This window comes from Pimephales promelas, chromosome 21 (assembly GCF_988280905.1).
Source record: "Pimephales promelas chromosome 21, fPimPro1.hap1.1, whole genome shotgun sequence".
NCBI classification, from domain to species: Eukaryota; Metazoa; Chordata; class Actinopteri; order Cypriniformes; family Leuciscidae; genus Pimephales; species Pimephales promelas.
In genome coordinates this window covers 12067733-12090759 of record NC_142789.1, presented here as the reverse complement: position 1 = coordinate 12090759, position 23027 = coordinate 12067733, and the positions used below count along the sequence as shown (strand labels likewise).

General features: G+C 38.1%; 1 protein-coding gene across 10 annotated transcripts in view; it reads right to left on the bottom strand.

Annotated features, from left to right (window-relative positions):
- mast3b (microtubule associated serine/threonine kinase 3b) overlaps positions 1-23027 on the bottom strand; it is a 50293-nt gene that overhangs the window by 10282 nt on the left and 16984 nt on the right. For 7 of the 10 annotated variants that reach the window (XM_039655557.2, XM_039655562.2, XM_039655555.2 and 4 more), the window contains 14 exons: positions 22196-22274; positions 21761-21918; positions 18600-18675; positions 18305-18514; positions 6665-6766; positions 6436-6568; positions 6267-6337; positions 6086-6174; positions 5216-5424; positions 3084-3222; positions 2873-3005; positions 2626-2791; positions 2415-2516; positions 70-192 (listed from right to left, as the gene is read on the bottom strand). In XM_039655557.2, the coding sequence (XP_039511491.2) occupies positions 70-192; positions 2415-2516; positions 2626-2791; positions 2873-3005; positions 3084-3222; positions 5216-5424; positions 6086-6174; positions 6267-6337; positions 6436-6568; positions 6665-6766; positions 18305-18514; positions 18600-18675; positions 21761-21918; positions 22196-22274 (1790 nt within the window). The remainder of the gene's footprint in view (positions 1-69; positions 193-2414; positions 2517-2625; positions 2792-2872; positions 3006-3083; positions 3223-5215; positions 5425-6085; positions 6175-6266; positions 6338-6435; positions 6569-6664; positions 6767-18304; positions 18515-18599; positions 18676-21760; positions 21919-22195; positions 22275-23027) is intronic. The other 3 variants (XM_039655556.2, XM_089124808.1, XM_089124809.1) reach the window with 1 other exon arrangement.

Below are 23027 nucleotides of genomic sequence, written 5' to 3'. Positions count from 1 at the left end.
GAGCGCTTTGCTCCAGGCATTTATTGAGCTCGCAGAATCTCTTTCCTGTGTTGAATAAATGGGACTCACTGTCAAAATAACTAGTGTCGTCTTCGGCCTCCAGCTGAGGGATGAATTCAGCTTTCTGACGCAGGAGTCCGTTCCAGTCCAGACCACTGAAGAACAAATGCTGCTTTACTTCTGGAGCCCCACCTACAAACACACGGGAAGTCATACTTGTCCAAATGTATACATAAAATAGTTGTATAAATGAGGTTTGAAGGATATCAAACTCTAAAGAATTTGTTTTGAACTTAAATAGGTCATATCATTTTTTTTTTTTTGTCATTTCATTCTACTCGAAGTAATGTTCGTTTTTCATATTATCATATTTTTATAGCAATATAATAGTTTTGTGTGACCAGTTTAGTCTCTGAATTAAAACCTTTATCATCTACTAACTTTTATATTGTACTATATTAAAATCCTAAACATGCAATTATTTTAAATTTTTTTTTAATGTGTAATTATCTTAAAAAGTACTTAATCTTTTTTAAATGTAATTACATATGTAATAAATAAGATGAATTAATAAGAAAAAAAATTAGATCAAGAATCAGTTTGGAATGGGAGCGCGAGTGCCTAAAGATTCCCACTACTACTACACAATGATTTATTGCTTGTCTGTTGAATAATACAAAAGATAAGCTTAAAAAATAACTTTAAAGGTCTTCTGACATGCAATTATTTTATAATGTTAGTATGTTTCTAGATCAAAAATAGTCATAATTTGGAAATAAAAGGCATTTTTCCTTGCCTGATTTTAGTCTCTGATTTGAACGCTCTGTTTGAAGGGGCGCGTCTGCTGTGGGATTCAGTGTTCCGCCCACTGCTGTGATTGGCTGACATGCTTGCATATGAAATAGCTATGCATTACATGGGAAACTCTCTTGAATTCTTTTACTACAGCTATTATACGTTTTTACTATTATCGAGATTAACGAATCGTGAGAAGTTTTTAAAGAATTTAGATCTACTCCCATCACATAAAATGTTGTTGTGATGAGCACTGAGCAGCAGAGGACAGTCTGTTGATCGTGAGAATGAAGATCTTATCATTGCAACACAGTTTCTGCACTCTCTCTAGTGCTTTCACCAATGCAAACACGATGTACATACAGTAAGAGCTTCGTTGTGCAGTGCAATGTGCGTCATTGATTTCATAACGAGATGTCCAGATAAACTTCGATTGTTCTTTGATCGCTTTCTGAATATAATTTGTTCACAATTTAAATTGGAATATTTTCATCTTACTAAAATAAACGATGTGAAATTGATATTTTAGTCACTGGTTTGACTTACTGATGCATAAACAGTATTGAACGATTTTAAGAGAAAGATTACCTGTTTGAACTTGAACATTTAGGCTACACATCAGAAATTGTTGCTTTGTAGCTCGATCGTTTTATTTTCAGACGTTCAGAGGCCAGCTCTGAAATGGCCCAAGTTGAGGAAACAGTCGTCGGTGAAATGTTTGTACCATAAAAAAACTTTGTGTCGGAAGTTGTGTCGGCGCATTTCCAGAGAAAATAAATGTTTCCCATTGTTTCTTCAGAGGCTCGGATGAAAGAACTAAAAAATTACTTTTGTGTTCATTTGTACATCCCAACACTGATAAACTTGCCATGCTTCGCTCGTAATGCAAGCCATGATATCTTCCCAGGAAAAACTCAAGTTCGTACTTACTAGCTCATTTTCTAATACAGAGAAGATTCAAGATCAGCCTGAGCTTTCATTTTCTCAAAGGCAGATTTCTAGCCACTGGGGACCATATACAGGCTAGGGGAACTCATATTAATGTTAAAAACCCTCAAAAGTGAAAATTTCATGTCAGAGGACCTTTAATGTTAGGTCTGATTAATTGAGATTAATTTCAGAAAAATGTGTGATTAGTTTTTTTTGACAGCACTAATAATTTATAAAAAATATATATTTATACACATTTAAAATAATATATATATATATATATATATATATATATATATATATATTTAAAATAATGCATATAGATACAAAAAAATACAACCGTTCTCAAGCTACCATGTGGCAAAAAACGTTTGTAAAGGATGTAGATGTAGGCAATTTGTATGATCCCAGACATCCCATACAAATCGTATGACATTCTTTCTTTAGTGTAAGATAAAAGATATTTTGAAGAATGTTGGTAACCAAACAGTTTTGATGACCACTGACTTGGCAAAAAAAAAAAGAAAAAAAAAAAACCTTTCAGAGACATTTCTCAGAATATCTTCCTCCACAGATTAAATATGTCAAATGCCTGGTTTGGAACAACACAAGGATTTTGTGCAAACTATATATAGCTACAATTCGTAACAACAATTGAAGCATGAATGAATGAATGACAGACAAAGCACCTGTTCCAAGTCTCTCCAGCGGGCTTTGGTTCAGTAATCGTGTGATCAAGTCCTGCGCGTCTACAGGAAGAGTATCATCCCCATCTGGCCAGATAATCTCATCTGCGTAAGGAACAGCATGTATTTTAAAGCAGTTGGTAAAGCTTCCTGTTTCTTTTAACAATATCTGTGTCTCACCAGCTGTTTAAAACACACTCTCAAATGCACTCACCGCTAACAACCTGCCCAAAAAGCTCTTCTGGTGTGTCCCCAAAGAACGGAACACATCCCACCAGAAATTCATACAGGATGATGCCCATGGCCCACCAGTCAACGGGTTTCCCATAGCCCTGCCGCAGGATCACTTCTGGAGCAATGTACTCTGGAGTGCCACAAACCTACAACATAGTGATTATATCAGTAACAGTTCTTGAAAATGTACATAAATTGTATCCAAGGAGTATTGTCCTCTTGCCCACCTGCTTGTCGATAAACTCCCTGGTGTCTTTCTCAATGTGGCCCTCATAGAGATTGGTTGTCATGTTCATCAGGCCGATTTTGGAGAGCCCGAAGTCAGTGAGTTTGATATGCCCCATTGAAGTAATCAAGAGGCTGTGATGGGTTAACAGAACAGTTTAATAAGCTACATTACCATACAGTTGCCTTAGAGGTTTTTAGGTCTTTCCTCACTTGTCTGGTTTGAGATCTCGGTGCACAATGCCGTAACTGTGGAGGTACTCCAGTGCCAAAACTGTCTCTGCAAAGTACATCCTGGTCATGTCCACAGGAAGTGGGCCCATGTTCTTTAGCACATTGGCACAATCACCACCTGAAGATCATATTAGCCCAGACATATTTATTTATACATGTGTATGACATGTACATGCATTAATAATAATAATAAATATAGCTGCGAGCAGCGATGGCGGGCCCAAGCCGGTGCCACCGAAACCCAGGTTCCTTTAGTTACCTAAAGGCACCGAGGTGGCGGTGCCGCCGGCTTTGGCCCTTTCATCACTGCTCGCAGTCATCGTGTCGATGTGGATATTGGCAGAATCACAGATTATTCTTTTTAGAAGTATGACCAACACTATAATTTTCACTGGGAAATGTCATCTGAACTAGTAAGAAACATCCACCTTAGTTCTGGTTCTGACATTGCAGTAAATCACGCTGATTAAATCTAACAATCGCTTAAGTTACCATGTCACGCAAACCCGTGCAAATTATACTTTGTTCTCAAATAGTTAATGTTAAAGGCCATTGCACACCGAGTCCGAAATTCGCATCCGAAATTTTCGCACGTTAAAAAAAAAATTCGACCTCACGTTATGTCAGTCACGCTTGCACACCGCCTCCGAAACTTTCGTCCGTCATAAAATTAATCGGATCGGGTTCGATTTTCTGCGTTTTTCGCATCCAGAGCCAGCATTTTGAGAGGTCTTTTGACAATTCAGGGCCAGGGGGAGCTCGTCCTCAAATCATTGCACATATGCGCCGTGCTTTCAGTTTCGGTTTTCAATTCGATCAAGTGTTTATGTTCTCTTCTCTATATTGGATTATAAAATTAATAAACCTCCCCTTTCAATCAGATTGAAATTTAGGATCGAATAAGGTGTGATTGAGCAGCCTATTCGATAACTAATGTATTATTTGGGCACAATATACACAATAACAGCCTAGCTGTTCTGTCTGCCCAGCGCTTCCACCAGGCCGCGCGCGGGTGTGTGTATGTCCGTGTGTGTGTCCATACCTGGTCCATTTCAGACACACTGCCAGTCTCCGTTCAGAATCGATTGGTTCACGGAAATTGGTGGTCTTGTTTTTAATATGTGGCTCCATCGCTAGCAAAGCATCGAACTGTCCCACTGACATTCTGAGGTAATAATTTTGAATCGCTCAGGATAAATTCGCAACTCCTTGATAAGGAACTCTCCTTCCTCTCGGCGCAATTTCAGAATTGGATGGACGCAATATTTTCTCTTTCTTGAGTTTCTTCCCTTTTCAATAAGAGAGAGGGCAAAAATCATCCTCACTGCTTGACGAATCCATTTGGTATTTTTGCGTTTTTTCCCGCAAAGGTTTAAGAAATACGCAACGGACTCGGTGTGCAAGGTTTCTATGCGTGACGAATTTTTAAGCTGACGAACACGAAAATACGCATACGAATATTTCGTGCTCGGTGTGCAATGGCCTTAACAACGACAGCATTACGTGACTACATGTATTGTCTCTCCGATATGTATTCTTGTTTTTGCATGGGTCCTGTCTCTTTTTTTATTTTCTCTTTGCTATTTGATGTTGAGCAACGTTGTGCTGGTCATGCCAGCTAGTAAAAATGGTCCAATGAACCGTTCGGTTTGTAATACGTAACGAACCAAAAGCCCCGAATGGTTCAATATGAATACGTGTATAATTACACCCCTAATACACACACAAACTAGAAGTGGATCAAAAAAGTTTATCAAACCTGTCCAAAGACAAGAACAGATATTGCTTCAAATTCATGTACAGTTAACTTTGATGAAAGGTTTTGATCCACTTCAAATGCTGATTACTGTATATATAAAATCAGATATATTCAAACTATATAAATAGATTAAAGAATACGAAGGCATGAATTTAACAAAGAATAATGATGTGCACAGATAAATCATTTACAATAAACACTGACAAAAAAAAATCCCAAAAACCCCACAAAAACAGGAATTGGTCCATCTTGATTTTTATGGTGATTTTAAACCGGTCTAATTTCTGACTGATTATTTAATGTCAATTTGTACTTAAAAAACTCTATTGTGAACATGTATGTTTGAGTTTACCTTCCACATACTCCATGACCATGCACAGATGTCTGCGGGTCTCAAAGGAGCAGAACATGCTGACCACGAAAGGGTTCTCTGCAAATGTCAGGATGTCTCGCTCAACAAACACCTGCTGGATCTGGTTTCGCAGAATCAGGTTTTGTCGGTTGATCTTTTTCATTGCAAATCGTTGACGGGTTTCTTTATGTCTTACCAGATACACAGCCCTGCAGGATAGATGGAGAACATAAGATACAACACAGACCTTCATATAAATACAAACATCAAAATAGAAATAAATAACAAATATATTAAAAGTATCTACCTATCTATTTATCTATCTATCTAATCTATCTATAATTTTTTTCTTCAAGGCTTGCACCTTGGAACCTATTTCAAGGTTTGCATTTTCAAGCCACTGTTGTTGTGCAGATGAGCAGGTCGGAGAGCATTAAGGGTTTTCTGTTAGAACGGTGTCGTGTAACTGGCCCCTGAGTTACTAACTAATGATCTTTACAATGGAAGAGAATCAATCAAAAATAAAATTTAGCTGGACAATAACTTTATTCTAGAGCTGCTGTAAAGTCAAAACAATCTCTGATACATTAATTTACTATTATCACTCTAAAGCTGCTTTGAAACAATCTATATTGTTAAAAGCACTACATAAATGAAGGTGACTTGACTAATGCGCTTGTTAATGGCAGATTATTTATTAAAAAAATACCGGAACGCAAAATATCCAAATAGCTGACATTTATCTGGATCCAGCTCAAATTAAACACTGATTCTGCTTCAAATCACGGTTTGCCAGCTGGCATTGTCCTAATGCGGTCTCTAAAGCAATCACTTTTTTTTTTACCTATAGTCATGATGTGATTTGCTTACCCATAAGCCCCATTACTGATGAGTTTTAAGGTCTCAAAATCACTCTCCAACGGTTTTCTTCGTAGCGGTGTGGGTAAAGATTTATTCTGCTGTAAGCAACAGGAAGAGATTATTGTTAGTGACGTCTTATGAAACCTAGAAAGGCCGTTTAATGCTCCTTATCTTTTTGTTGTGCTTTTACCTCTGCCGTTTCTTCAGAATCAACTGTGAGTGTGTGTCCTAAGTCGTACTGCTCCTCTAACTGCACAACTTCTGTCAAAACAGATGAAAGACACAACATAATGAGCCTAAAGAAAAACTGTCAGGCTCTCCAAACAAAACCATCATGAGATAAACGACAGCTATCGCACCATCAAGAGGATCTCGGTTGAGCCCAAGTTGGTTGATAATATATCTGGGAATATCGGTTTTGATGCCCTGGCCGACTTTGGCGTGACCTTCTGCAGCCTCTAGTAAATGGTAGAACTCCTCGGGGTCAAACTCCTACACAGTGAAAAAAAGGAGCACAGTTTCAGGAGTGTTAGGTCGTGAGGAACATTCACAGGAGAGCTGTGAATCAGTGTAGGTGCAGAATCTCACCAGACACTCCAGCAGTCGCGCAGGACGTGAGATGATGATGAGGATCTTCTTCACCAGCTGTGTGATCACTGAAACCTCCTCACTCTCGGAGCGCTCCAGAGCCTAAGACAAACACATACACACACAATATATTAAATTGGCATTGCATGATTTGTCGATCTACTAAAATCGTACCATGTTTGTGGTAAAGTTCTATGTGAGAGATATTACAGTCGTGCTCAGAATTAATGGGAAATATGATGAAAACTGGCTGTAAAAAACAAATACTGCATTGTTTATCCTTTTGATCTTCCATTTAAAAAAATTGGCAAAATTCTAACCTTTCATTGAAGCAAAAGAATTGAAAGTGGGGGTAAATCACACTATGAAATAAATGTTTTTCTCCAAAACACTCTGGCCATAATTGTTGGCACCCTGTTATTAAAAACTTTTTGCAACCTCAGATCTGTAAACTTTATGTAATGATCTGTAAAGCCAAGATAACAGATGGCAGAAGCTTCATTTTGTGCTCCGTAACTAATTTTTGTGTTGATTTTTGTTTTGGATCGTTGTCCTGATGGAAGATCCAACCACGGCCCATTATAAGATTTCTAGCAGAAGGCGTCAGGTTTTTATTTTTTATCTTTTTGTTTTTGATAGAATCCATAACACCATGTATCTGAACAAGATGTCTAGGACCTTCAGCAAATAAATAGGCCCACAACATACAAGATCCAGCAGTATATTTAACCGTAGGCATGGGGTACTCTTCATCCCTGTTTGCACCAAACACATCTGCTGGGTTTGCTGCCAAAAAGCCCCTTTTTTAGTTTCATCTGACCACAGAACCCTGTGCCGTTTGAAGATCCAGTCGTGTCTGACACCTGAATATGCTGGAGTTTGTTTTTGGATGAGCGAGGAGCATTTTTCTTGAAACCCTCTCAAACAACATGTGGGGATGTAGGGGTTGTCTGATATATTTTTTTTTTAGGTTTTCTGACCCCAAGACTCAACTAATCTCTGCAATTCTCCATCTGTGATCCTTGAAGAGTCTTTGGACACTCAAACTTTCATCCTCACCGTCCATTAAGGCAAAATAGACACACGTCCTCTTCCTGGCAGAATCATAACATCTTTAGTTGATTATAACTTCTTAATTATTGTCCTGATGGTCAAAATGGGGATTTTCAATTCTTTAGCTATTTTCTTACATCCACTTTCTATTTTGTGAAGCTCAACAATCATTTGATGCACATCAGAACCATGTTCTTTGGTTTTATTCATTGTGATGGATGATTCAGGGAATTTGACCTTTGTGCTTCCTCATATTTAAACTCCTTGAAACAAGAAGTCATAGCTGGACAATTTTTGGACAATTTCATGTCCACCCTGTTCCTAGTCACCCTGATGTGCTTAAAAAATTAAATATTAAAAGGAATGTACTTCAGAGATATTTTTTTCATAAAAAATTCTAGGGGTGCCAACAATTATGGCCAGAAAAACCATTTATTTCATAGTGTGATTTACCCCCACTTTCAATTCTTTTGCTTAAATGAGAGGTTAGAATTTTGCCAATTTTTTGAATGGAAGATCAAAAGGATAAACAATGCAGAATTATTTTTACAGCCAGTTTTCATCATATTTACCAGGGGTCCCATTAATTCTGAGCACGACTGTATGTGATGCACCGAAATTTAAGCCAACCAAAAATATTTGGCAGAAAAAAAACCATTTTGCCCGAAAAAGTTGATTGAAACCTCACGAAATAAAATTGTTACACAAACAATGAAACTTAAGTTTTTTTTTTTGTTTTTTTTACGTTTTTTTTTGTGTGAAAAAAGTTGTGTTTTTGTGTCAACTTTTTACTGATACTGTTTTCTACTCCAATTCCTTGTTGAAATACAAATACAATGTGGCCAAAAAGTATTTAGTCAGCCACTGCTTGTGAAAGTTCTCCTACTTAGAATGATGAGAGAGGTCTGTAATTTTCAAAGGTACACTTCAACTATGAGAGACAAAATGAAAAAAAAAAAAAAAAAAAAAGGGCGGTGTGTTTGGGATCATTGTCATGCTGGAAGATCCAGCCACGGTTCATCTTCAAGGCTCTCACTGATTGAAGGAGGTTTTGGCTTAAAATCTCACGATAGATGGCCCTGTTCATTCTTCCCTCAACACGGATCAGTTTTCCTGTCCCCTTTGCAAAAAAACAGCCCTAAAGCATGATGTTTCCTCCCCCATGTTTCACAGTAGGCATGTTGTTCTTGGGATGCAACTCTGCATTCTTCTTCCTTCAAACACGACGAGTTGAGTTTTTACCAAAAAGTTCTATTTTGGTTTCATCTGACCACTTGATATTCTCCCAATCCTCTTCTGGATTGTCCATTTGCTCTCTGGCAAACTTCAGACGGGCCTGGACATGTACTGGCTTAAGCAGGGGGGACACGCCTGGCACTGCAGGATTCGAGTCCCTCTCGGTGTAGCGTGTTACTTATGGTAGCCTTTGTTACTTTGATCCCATCTCTCTGCAGGTCATTCATCAAGTCCCTCCGTGTAGTTCTGGGATTTTTGCTCACCGTTCTCATGATCATTTTGACCCCACAGGATGAGATCTTGCATGGAGCCCCAGATCGAGGGAGATCATCAGTGGTCTTGTACGTCTTCCATTTTCTTACAATTGCTCCCACAGTTGATTTTTTTCACACCAAGCTGCTTGCCTATTGTAGATTCACTCTTCCCAGCCTGGTGCAGGTCTACAATTTTCTTCCTGGTGTCCTTCGACAGCTCTTTGGTCTTGGCCATGGTTGAGTTTGGAGTGTGACTGTTTGAGGCTTTGGACAGGTGTCTTTTATACAGATAACGGGTTCAAACACATGCCAATTATAAGGAGGACAGAAGAGCTTCTTAAAGAAGAAGTTATAGGTCTGTGAGAGCCAGAAATCTTTCAAATACATAACATTAGACTAACGTTAGCCAGCTTATAGTATCTCAGCAGAAAAATATTCTTTATATTAGTCGTCCAATTAGTCATTAGATTAGTCGACTAATCGATAAAATAGTCACCCAACTAATCGTTTAGTTAATAATCGTTTACCCCAGCCCTACGTACTATAGTGCATATATTAAGCAAAATGATGCTCTCTATCTTACTATCAATCTATGGCCATTGAACAGCTTTCCTGAGGTAAATTTAAAACAATTGTTTGGGTTTTTTTTTCATGGCTCATTGCCAGTCTCACATGATCCTTCAGAAATCATTCAAATATGAGAATTTGGTACTCAAGAAACATTTCTTATTTATATCAACGTCAAAAACAGGTGTGGTGCTTAACATTTTTAAAAACAAAGTTAAATAGAAAGTTCAATAGAACAATTCATTTGAAATAGAAAACTTTTGTAATATTATAAAAGTGGTACTTTTGATCAATTTAATGCATCATTGCTCAATAAAAAGATTCTTTTTAAACTATCGACGCCAAACTTTTGTATGTTTTGCACATCCCTTGAGTACATAACTATTCAGTATCCAGCTACTTAGCTCGCCCTAAACAATCATAAGAGATCACATACATATACTCGTCTTAAAGGTACAGAAGCAAAACAAAAAAAGTGCTGGGTTGGAAACGTAAAAACTAAAGTACGACGGTTTTGGGAATTAATGTTGTTTAACATAAGTGGACTTCAGGGGAATATTAAAATAAAAATATAAAAACAAAACTTAAAATGTGAGTTAACTTAATAAGGCACCATTTAAGCCGCATTTCTGTGCTAGTCATCAAAAGACACAAGAACACTGTGTCCGTCCTGAACACTGGACAGTATTTGGCGAAGTGACTGGAATGTTATTTCTTGTTTGTGCAGGGGAATCTGCTGGCTTGTGGGATGTGGGAGTGGGAGGTAATGAGCTACTTATGCTCTGGTGCTACAGGATCAAATCCTTTCCAGGCACTTGTGTGAATTTTAATCAACTCCGCGTTCTCACTGAATCTGGATTTATACAAAATCCAAAGATTGAACAGGACGTTGAAACATTCAGATATTATATCCTAAAACAAGAGTCTGCGACAGAGCACATTAAACAGTTTAATCTGTCTTGAGCTGCTGTCTCCTCGCGTAACGTTGTTTAGGTGAAAAGCTGAGTAAACAAGGGATCAAGCTCGGTCAGGCGACTCCTACGACAAACTAAAATTACTGCATTTTCATGCATTTGATGAAGCTGAACAAAGTGAGGGAGACATGCAGGGGCGGCTCGCCCATAGAGGGCGCTGGGGCGCCGCCCTCCCTCCGACCTGTCTGTCTGTTTTTTTAATATATATTAAAATTTATCATTTCGAAAAATAATCTGTGTTAATTATATGCTAATAATGGTTTTACTTTGAAAAGTGTTTTGAACTCACCAGAATGATATTTGCATTCACTTTCGTTACTTTTATCATGTTGGTGTAGTAGTATAGCCAATAGGCTGTCTTCTCAGGGCGCCAGTTCGCTCAGCCCCACAGTGCTGGAATTTAAGCCAATGGTTCCCCGGTTGCTATGCAAAAAAGTTTATATTTCGCCAATCAGCGTCGTCAAATTTTATGGTTTAGGGGCGCTGAAAATATCGCCCACAGTATCAGATTAGGGGAGTGCACCGTGCACGCGCATCACGGGACATTTTTTACCTCAGATGAGAGCAGAATGGCAGCGCCAGTGACGTCGAGTGGAAATAATGTAAAGTAAGTCGTGGGAATTGACCTGTCTGTCTCTGTCACTCACTCACTCACACACACATAAACACTGTTTCACACACATTTGATATTAAAATAGTTATAGGAATATTAATACCTGTGTGTTTGCTTTGTTTTTGATGTTTTTAAGTTCTGAGCTGGATTACTGTGTTTCATACTAGTTAAAATCAACTTTATTCTCATACTTGGGTGTTACCCTTAAGAATGTTGTCCCACCCTCTCTTTCAGAGCCTTTTCTCTCTCTCTTTCTCTAGTATCAACACATTGTTATCCATTATCCAATTGTCAATTTGTCAAAAATATGTAGTCTACAGCTGGGGATTGATTAAACTAGATTGTTGTATTACCTATTATTTTTTGTATTAACTATATTATAATTTATCAATATTATGCGTTTTCACTTTTTCTGTCAGCACACAGAGCATAATAAACATGCAACTTGTTCATTATCATTAACTGTCAAACTGTTATTATTATTATTCTATTATTTGACCATTGGTATTGACTGGTTTAAGTTATTTTATTGGTAGGCTATAGGTAAGGGCAAAACAGTATTTTTTTCTTCATTTATATTGTTGAAAACTAGTGAATGGTAATTGATGGTATAATGAACAGAGTTAAGTTAAGATTATGTTAATATAACTAAATCTAAATTATTTTAAGACTTATTGACCCATGTAAGTTTGCTAAGGCCCCCTAGTGGGCCTTAGGCCTAAAATGCACCAGAATGCAGGAAATCACATCTACTAAATTCAAAATTTTCTGGGGGGGGACCCCCAGACCCCCCTCTTATTCAGCCCCCCCTCCAACATTTTTCACCAGCCGCCACTGGAGACATGCTATCAAATCAGCATTAAAGAGCCTCGTAGCATGATAAGATGTGTGACTCATGTTTCGTAGACAGTCAAATGCCACTGCAAGAGGGGTGTGAGGGAAACATGGATGCTTCTAACTCGACACGAACCGTCACATCAAAACAATGAACTGTTTCCTTTTTTAGCACTGCAGCCAGCCAGCGAGTCTCTCTCTCTCGCTCTCTCTCTAGCTCAGACTTGAATGTGACTTGTGCCCCTGCAGCACGGAGCTTTATAATGATTCCCAGCTTTAGGTTGTCTGACTCCTTGTTTACATGAGCAAAGATGTCAAAATTTACAATCTATTTACAAAATTTACAAACTCTGATATTCAATAATTATTTGAGAAAATAATAAACTTAGAAATTTAATCAGAAAACGTAATTTGGGAAAAAATAAAAAAAATTCATCAGGGCCCAGAAATGTAGTTAGTTTTTTAAACTTTTAATAAATTGTTGTTCAAATTGATGATTTCATGAATAATTCAGAATTTTTTTTAATTAATTTGGGGAAAAAAAATAAAACATTTCATAAATAGGACCTACAAATTAAAATGATTAAACTACGTTTCATTATTTCATAAATTCAAAAAAAAAAAAGGAATTTGTAAAAAAAAAAAAGTCTGAAAATACAAATTTAACCTTGGAAATAAATGTTATAGCTTTACTAATTTATTAAGATTATTATCTAATACAAAGTCATACACCATATTGATATTTAATTGATATTTACAAATTACTTCTTATAAACAGTAAAGATAAACAAAGTACTTTATAACATTTAAATAATACAGATTTTATTCAAACTGTATTCTTTATTATCATATGCAAAATATTTTCAGATCATTTGCACCTATCTATTTACATTATAGCCTATTTATACACTTTAGACATTATTTAATTGACTTTCATTTTAAAAAAAATGATTGAGTGGCAGAATAGGGTTCCCATATACTGTAATAACAAACTGCATTAACGCAACATGTTTAAAGTAGTCAGAGCCCAATGTATCAGCCAAAATTTGTCCCTTTTAATATTATTGGTCACGGCTGATAAGTTTCTTCCTGCAGTTTCAAATCTACCAACAGCACCGTTTATAGATAAACTTTTCATTTTGTTCACATCTTTTTTCAGCCATTGGTCAAGTATATGACCTCTGCAACATATCAGTAAACCAACAAAGACTTTCAGATCCCAGAAGAGAGCAGAGAGTGACAGAGAATCAGTGTGGAGCAGACCGATGTAACCACATACCAACACAAAACAGCAGGATTTGACTATTAATCACAACAGTTTGATGATTGAATGGTTAGAACAGTTAAACTGCGGCATGACTGCGGCACCAGGGGCCTGTGTTGGCACCGCTGACTAAGGGAAGTGGGAAACACTTTAATAGCCTTATCTATGAGCACGACATCCACTGCACAGCAGCGATCTGACAGTCTTGCCTGGGGTTGTCTGAACACTACATACAGGGTGGGCGTAAGCGTTGCTATGGAAACTAACACCCTGTAGTTGCAAAGATGAGTATGGAGCTTGAACGGGGAGATCTATATTTCTAATCAAAACCTCTGCTGAAGGGTACGCATACATTTAAACACGAACCCACGGGCAATTACACACGCTCGCAAACTCACATGTATGCAAATTTGAGCACACGCTGCTAACTCTCAGCTAACAAATGCTCTTTCTTGCTAGGTGAAATTTTTTTTTAAAAGTATTTAGCCTATAGTGTAAAAACACCATGGGGAATGAGGCCTATTTCACACTCATTAGTGGAAGTGGTCAGTCTCTTTTGAGAATGCGTGATGTTTCTGGCCCTTTAAAGCCAGCGGCGGCAGCACACTGACATTAGAGCAGTGTTGGTTTCTGTCACTAGTGTTGTTACTGTCAACCTGATATTCCTGCCAAACCACAACCACCATCTCAGAACACCCGTTGACTTTGGCATAATCAGAAAAGGCCAGCGTTACCAAGTTGACAGTGGCTAAACAGGCAGAATATGGCTTCAAAGCAGCAGAATATGGCTTCATATAGTTATGAAAAGGAATCACCACCAAACTCAAACCTGATTTAAACTTCTGCCACAAAGACATTAGCTGCTTTCCGACCGGAGGGACTTTTTCAGTTCCTAGAACCTAACGTTCCTATAACCCTTTTTTTCTCGTGTTCGGACCGGACTAAATTGGGGATTTTTTAGTTCCTCAGACCGTAGTTCCTATAACTCTTTCAGTACCTAGTCTAGAGCGAGGACTTTTTTAGCTCCCTTTCCCTAGGTCTTCGTTGATTGGTTTAACTTAAACGTCATGCCCACTGTCAACACGAAACTTGTAGCGAGCTGTCTGCCATACGCTGTGTTTTTGCAAAACATTACAACGAGGATTAAGACAAACATGACGCTTTCAACCAGCTGATTGCTAATAATAGCTAAACTTACCCGTCGTTTTGTTTGCCTCCTGCGCTCGCCACTTTTATCTTCTACCATCATACTTAATATCATATTACGCTGGAGCCGTCGTCTTCCGTGTTTCTCTGTACAGAACTCAAGCATAATCTTTAAACGCTGCCGTTCGTTCTCCGATATTAAGGTCCCGGCAAAACAGAACAGGAACCAGGAACATTGCAATAACTACTTGGTCAGAAAGCGGCTATAAGAACCATACTACATGTCGAAGTCTGTACAATAACTGCCAGGCCGAATCTCCTACACCAGATTGCCAGGCCGAATCTCCCTGGACAAAATAGCCGCTTTCCGACCAAGTAGTTACAGGAACTTAATTATAGGAATTGTTGACTTCTAAACAGTTCTAAGAACTACTCTCCCCCAAACTCGGTTTTGCTGCTTGCGTTCGCACTGGCCAAGTGGCCATAGGAACTGGTAGGAGGGGTAATGCAAGCACGGCGACGGTCTTTATCACTAGACATAGCACGGCCACATACAACAACAACAAACCAGCATGGAGGAGGCTATTATTGCAATGTTCCTGTTCTGCCTTGCCGGGACCTTAATAACGGAGAACGAACGGCGGCGTTTAAAGATTAAGGCTCCTGCCTGTATACACGAAGTGCACTGTCTTTATAAAATATCTTCTTATTGAACAGTCTGTACACTTACAAAGTTCTCAATGCTTCGTTTAGCATGTAGGGACTCTCTTTTTACATATTTTCCCCCATATACTGGTGTTATACGCTAAACAGTTTTTAGAGATAAAACTCTTTACATTCGATTATCATGAAAACAAATCTCAGAGAACGGTTGACTAGGTACCAATGAGTAATTAGACCAAAGGTTCATTTTGTGCCGGAGTTCTCCTTTAATTTAGTGTGCTTTCACACCTGGTTAGTCACAAAACATTAAAACCGCACAAAACGTTCCATTTCGGAATCTGGTGCGTGTTCTCCCTTGGTTTGGTTCGCTTAGGCATATATGTGAACACGGCAATAGGCTATATGCACGCATAAGTTACGCATTTGACGCAAGGATGCTCTTTAGTTTCCAGTTGTGGAGATTAAAGCGGAGGAAAACGGGATTATGGCTGAGTCTTCAAAATTGATTGTATTTCCGTCTTTGAAACGGAACTTTCAAACGTTTAGATGTAATTTTATATATAGTTATGTTTATTTAATATAATTTTTAAAAGAAGCATAAACACAACGAGGGGTGTCTGTTTTGTCTGTTTTTGTGACTATCGTTTCTTTAGTATAACCATCGAGTATAAAATTCAATGTACATTCTCGGTATTGCATTGGACTCTACGATCGGCGGAAGTTATCGAGCATCCTTACACATTCACCGGAAATACCGCCGTGCATAGAGCCCATTGGATCCGCACCAAAACAATTGCTCCGAAAACGCCTGAACAAGGTGGTCTTGGTGTGACTGCAAACAAACTTGAGGTGTGAAAGCAATCAGACCAACGAACCAAGTGATATCATAATTCATAACGGGAAATGTGCTATATAAAATGCAATATTGTCTGATTCTTGAGTGAGCACATTAGTCATCACAGTTGAAAACCAAAAGAGCACCTCTTCATCTTAAAATGTTGTGTAAATGCTCTTCTCCATGCGAGAATGCCGTCCCGATGAAGCCTTAATACTATTAAACTCTAGACAGTTTGAATTTGCTGTAGCATTAATAGATATGTAGTATATGATTTAACATTGGGAATGATGGCTACATTTGTATAGTGTTTGCATGCGAACAATGGTGTGAAAACACACTGGTCTATTCAATAGTCAATATTACATAATTGAACCTCCATATAAAAAGGTTAGCTCAGATTGTAAAATGTAATTTGGTGCAACTACCAAAAAACATGATAATTACAAATTCTTATTAAAAAAAATAATAAATAAATAAATAAATCAGTAAAAAGTAGGGCTGCAACAACTAATCGATAAAATCGATTATAATCGATTATGAAAATCGTTGTCAACGAATGTCATTATCGATTAGTTGGTCTGATTACGTCACGGGGATTGTTTACATGCTACATCCGCTACTTACATGCGCTTCTTACATGCGCTTCATGAGGCACACACGCAGTCTCTCTCCCTCGCCGGTCTGTGCGCAACACGGACGGTTTGGAGCACATTATCTTCTGTCTCGCATGCGCACTCTTGATTCCGTGAGTTTGAACTAATTTGCGGGCATCAGGAAACCGCTATCAATATGCAGCATACACGAAAATCATTCACCTTTCGGCAAATTCGCCGTTTTGAAACCAAAATAGGTGACCTGCGTTAATCGTGTATACTTTATGAAACCATACTGTAGTATAATGTGAGATAGAAATGTATATTTAAGTCATTAAATTCAAGTTAACGTAAGCTTTTCCCTCCACTGCGGCTGTCAGTCATTCTCTATTCGGTGTTCAAACAGCGCGTCGCGTTACAACAGTTAACATGATGAAACTCTTTCCAAGATGATTCAATGTTATTATTATAATTGAGCCGTAGATAAAGGTCTATGGTTTCGTAATATAATGACTATCTTGCTAGACTTTTGTTGCTGTAACTTAATCACTTTCTACTGAGTGTCTGTTAGATCACAACACTAGAGTAGACTCGGCGCACTATAATTGTTCTTCACGTGCACAGCCTAACTGAAATTTAAAACTGCTAAAAGAAAAGGCTTAATAAACTATTGCAAAGATACTGTATAATACACAGTCAATATTGCTTCCTCACTAAACAGCTGTGCATCTGATTTTTACGATGTTTTTCATGAATGTATAACAACAATACAAAGAGCAATGTGTAACGTTTTACCAGAGTTAGTGCTACACTTATTGTCTCTTATTTTTTCCCCACTAAGGAATGTTTTTTTCACTAAATGTTCAGATTTTATAAAATTATTGTGCACTTGTGATTTTTCTAGGCTAATAAGTTTTTCTGAGTTATCCACTAATCTAGTTTACAATAGCATTTTTGTCATAGGTTATGGTCATATATATATATTTTTTTTGTTGTTTTTCTATATAATGAAGTTGTCTGTATTAAGAAGATTGTTTAACACACAAAACAGTGTGGTTTTTAGGGTTTTAGGGTTTTATTTAGTTATAATAAACAAAAAAATGAAAAATGTTTTATCCGATTAATCGATTAATCGAAAAAATAATCGTCCGATTAATCGATTATCAAAATAATCGTTAGTTGCAGCCCTAGTAAAAAGAAATATTACTTAAAAAAAAATAAATAAATAAATAAATAAATATATATATATATTAAGATATGTTGATAAAATGTTCTGGGACTGACTAACGTCTTTTCAAAAACTATGTTTTGTCCGTCCACGACAACATGCAACAATTTGAAATTCATACTTCGTATGCCGTAAATATGGCTGTCCAAAAACCTGACCAGGTGAATGTAGCCATTGTTTCGCTATAATCTTTACATTGTTTTTAACTTTTCTGTACATGTGTACAGAAGGCCACGCCCCCAAAATCAACAAATAGTCTCATACGGAAACAAATATCTGGATCTACTGTCAGCGTAGCTGTCCACTGCACATCAAGTGATGCAGTTCTTGTATAAATTAGAAATATCAGGCGTTCTTTTTAGAGATTCCCGCCTCACCTCGTGCAGCATTTTGTCCAAATTATCCTGCAGCTCCATGAAGTATAAAGATGTAATCAGGCCCTTCTGGGATTTATCCAGACAGTCCCTGGCCAACTCCACCAACTGGTGCTGGATAAATCCCAGGACTCCGTCTCCCAGCGGTAGGGTGCTGTCTGGGGAAAAGTGCCTGATGACGTCCAGCAAACGCTCCTCCATCTGAGCGGTAGCCTGCACAGCAGAGAGAACGTTCAACACCTCATATTTGTAGAGGAAAAACAGGTAATAATCTGTTCAGGGAGTTTGGCGCACATACCTTTGGAAAACGCTCCTTATAGACATGGTTCATCATTATAATTTCATGATCAAAGGAGCCACCAGTTCGTCCAGGGCTAAAACAAGGAAAAGAACGGATGAAAACCTCGGTCATGTAGATTGAAGTTTAAATACTTAACCTTTTTGATAATCATTCCAACTAAACTGCTTTTACTTCAAAAACCAATTGAGCGAGCTTCTGTTTGAGGCGTGAAGCATTGTGGGTGGACATCTAAACCTCTGAATCCTGCAGAGATGTGAGCTAAAGGTGAGGCGTTGCACAGCAGAAGAGCAAAACCGACAGACTGCTGCCTCACACAGAATGGGCGACATAAACAAAAACCTTCATCAGATTTTAGTTTTAGTTTCTACTTCAGAATAGTCCTCTTGAACCTCAATTGGCCAGATGCAAATTTCAAACCCCAGTGTTCAATTACACTGTAGTGAAATTTCTTCTGACTCAGCCTCGAGGAAGTTTCTTTTGCACAACAAAAACATTCCTTTTGTTTTGATGGGAAAAGCCTGGATATTCCTATTAGTCAGGGGTCCACTCATCTGACAGCAAGCCTTGCAACATACATCACTGAAACAGATAGTTTACCCAAAAAGGAAAACCCTGTCATTGTTTACTCACCCTCATACCATGCCAAACCAATATGACATCCTTTCTGGTCATTCTTTCAATCCAATTATAATAAAAGGGGGACTGGGGCTCAAAAAAAAAGGAGAAAAAGCTTCATACAATTTTCAAAAAAAATGGTCTTTCAAACTATTCGTTTTTAGAAGTCATAAGGTAGCTTTGTGTTAGCTGCAGAGTGCTGCAGACCATAATGAATCATTTATAATTAACCAAATCTTCTAACCAAATCAAACCAAAGTGCGATTTGTAATCGAAAAGATCATTAATACAGGATGAATTAGGCTGGATGTCAAGATTTTAATCTTGACAATAATAAATAAGATAATAAATAAGTCTAAATAAGTTTTTTGGAAAAGAGCAGGGGAAGTCTTGACATTTTGTACTTTGTGCCCAATGGAAAAAAGAAAGTCAGGAAAGTCAAATGGGTTTTGGAACAGAATGAGTGAGCAAATAATGACAGAACATTTGGGTGAAATCTGAAGAAAAAGCATACAAAAAAAGTGCAAACAAAATTAAATTTTCAACTACACAGATTAGTCATTTAAATTGTGCAAGCCAGACTCGAACCCCAATAGCCACCACGAACACCACAGCTCAATATGCCAGAGAATGCATGCTCCACTAGATCACACTGCTCTCGTCAATGTGGATATAACTGTTCTTAAGAAGTTCCCTCTGGCTACTCCGGTTATCTCAGTATATATATTTTAGTCAACGAAACAAAATATAAAACAACCCATTTTAAAACATTTTAAAAATAATAAACATATTAAATGCCTGTTAGATATACACAAGACAAATTATATCTCATGTTTAACCACTATCGACAAGGCTGTTGTCGTAAGGCTGTTCAAGACGGGGTTAATGAGCGTCTGAGCGCCCAGTGATCACAAGTGACGCTTGCTGGTTTGTGCGAGATGCATTCTGGGATACTCGGCTGACTTAAAGGGTTAGTTCACCCAAAAATGAAAATTCTGTCAGTATTTCCTCACCCTCATGTTGTTCCAACCCCGTAAGACCTTTGTTCATCTTCGGAACACAAATTAAGATATTTAAGATATTAAGATCGCTCCTGCATACTAGTCCATAGGCTTCTTGAGGGACTGGCTCTTGCTGTCCCCGAAAAGTCATTAAAGACATCGTTAAAATAGTCCAAGTGACTACAGGGGCTCAATCTTAAGTTTATCAAACGACGAGAACACTTTTGTGCGCAAAAAAACAACAAAAATAACGACTTTATTTCAAATATTCACTTCCTTCTCCATGAGCCTGTAGTCAGTTAACGTAGTGTGATTGCGTAGAGCTACGTCACACGTAGGCTCACTATTGGCCGACGCTGGTCATGTGTGTGTGATGCGTGTGACGTACAATAACAGAAGCTTACGCTATTAAACTAGTAGTCTGACTCGCGCAGAGGGAGAAATAAACCAATAGTTGAAATAAACTCTTATTTTTGTTGTTTTTTTGCGCCCAAAAGTGTTCTCGTCGTTTGATAAACTTAAGATTGAGCCACTGTAGTCACTTGGACTATTTTAACAATGTCTTTAATGACTTTTCGGGGACAGCAAGAGCCAGTCCATCAAGAAGCCTATGGACTAGTATGCAGGAGTGATCTTAATATCTTAAATATCTTAATTTGTGTTCCGAAGATGAACGAAGGTCTTACGGGGTTGGAACAACATGAGGGTGAGGAAATACTGACAGAATTTTCATTTTTGGGTGAACTAACCCTTTAAGTCCACAAAAGTCCTATCTCAATGCGTCCTCGATAAAAGGAGCAGAGCAAGAACACATCCAGGGATTTAAACAGTACTTGGCTAGATGAATCTTTGAATTGGAACAGTACTTGGGCAGTGACTGATGACATTTCACAACTCCACAAAAACAGACAAGAAGCATATTGAGAAATGGCCCTGAAGTTTTCAAATAAGCCTGAAGGACTTGATTAACTGGAACAGGTGTGTTTAATTAGGGTTGAAGCTAAACTCTGCAGGGCTGTGGTCCTCCAAGGAACTGAGTTTCACACCCATGCTACAACCAGTTTTAAATCCCCAAAGATAAGATGTTTAATTATAGGGTTGTTTAAAATATTAGGGATTACAACATTACACTAGCTACTTATAATACATATTACTAGTTCCAGGAATGTCGACGATTACCCTAAAGTGACACCGATTGACCAGGAAAACATTATTAGAGTAAATGCATATGATGCATTAACTCTAGCTAGAACTAGCGTGGCAGCACACAGGCGCAAATGAATGGGAATAACCACTGCATCTTTCTGAGATGGGCTGTTTTAAAACAGTTATTTTAACATGAATTGCACTTCGGAGCATTCTTAAAAATGTCTTATTTTATCTTAAAAATGTTCTTAACTGCTTAAGAAGATTTTCATGAATCCAGGTCAGACCATAAAACTCCACTCAAGGAGATTAATCCCTATTAATAACCATATTTTTAAGATGCAAATATTGGCATCCTATGCTGAAATGAATTGGTGCATGCGTGTTTTTGTTTACCTAAGGCTACGTGACCGGGGTCGTATAAATGGGGAGGGCCGCCCATCTTCATCAGTTATGCTCTCCGAACTTCGGAAGTGTTTGAACAGGAAATGAAGCTCGTCCTGTGTGGGTTGGTATGGAAGCTGGTGAAGTCGTTCTTGAGATGAGGAAGATGACTGCAAAACAACAAATGCATCGTCAAATACATGGCCGCAATTAATATAAAATAGTCCCAAATTTACTGAAAACCACCCTTAATCCCATCAATAAATGTCTAGGTATGCAGAAATTTGCTCTTTCACTATAAAAGGGTTTTAAAAGAAACTTCAGCTGAAAATGACAATTGTCACTATATATGCACTCACATTGTTTCAAACAAAATGCGATTTATGTTCATTAAGCACATAATTGTATTTGTAAAATTTGAATTGTAGATAAATGAAAGCCACATACTGAGACAGTTGAGCTGGGAGGGTTGGTCCCGTAGCCTGAGGACGGAAGTGACGCCAGAGACCACCGTCTCCCATCCACTCTGTGGAGACAAAAAGAGAACTTCAGGAGACAGAATGATACACTATCACTCAAAACTGTATGTGGACGCTTAGTCAGACCACAACAAGTGATTCTCTCTCTTTTTATATATTAAGACACACACACACACCACTTTATTATGTACACCTCGCATCCTTCGTGCCATAGATTCAGCAAGATGCTGGAAACATTCCTCATAGATTTTGGTCCATATTGACATGATCACATCAAACAGTTACTGCAGATTTGTCGGCTCTACATCCATGATGCGGATTTCCCGTTCCGGCACATCCCAAAGGTACTCTATTGGATTGAGATCTGGTGACTGTGGAAGCCATTTGAGTTTAGTGTGAATTCATCACGTTCAAGAAACCAGTTGATGACCACCATGATTTGAACTTTGTGACATGTCACATTATCCTATTGGAAGTAGCCATCAGAAGATGGCTGAAGATACAGTGTGGTCATAAAGGGCTGGACATGGTCAGCAACAATACTCAGATTGGCTGTGCCACTAAAACAATATTCAATTGGTACAAAGGAGCCCAAAGTGTGCCAAGAAAATATTCCACACACCATTACACCACCACCAGGAACCTGAACCATTGATACAAGGCAATGTTGTTTACACCAAATTCTGATCCTGCAAAAATCTAGACTGATCAGGCAACGTTTTCCAATCTTCTATTGTCCAATTTTGGCGAGTCAGTGCTTGTAGCCTCAGTGTCCTGTTCTAAGCTGACAGGTGTGTCTT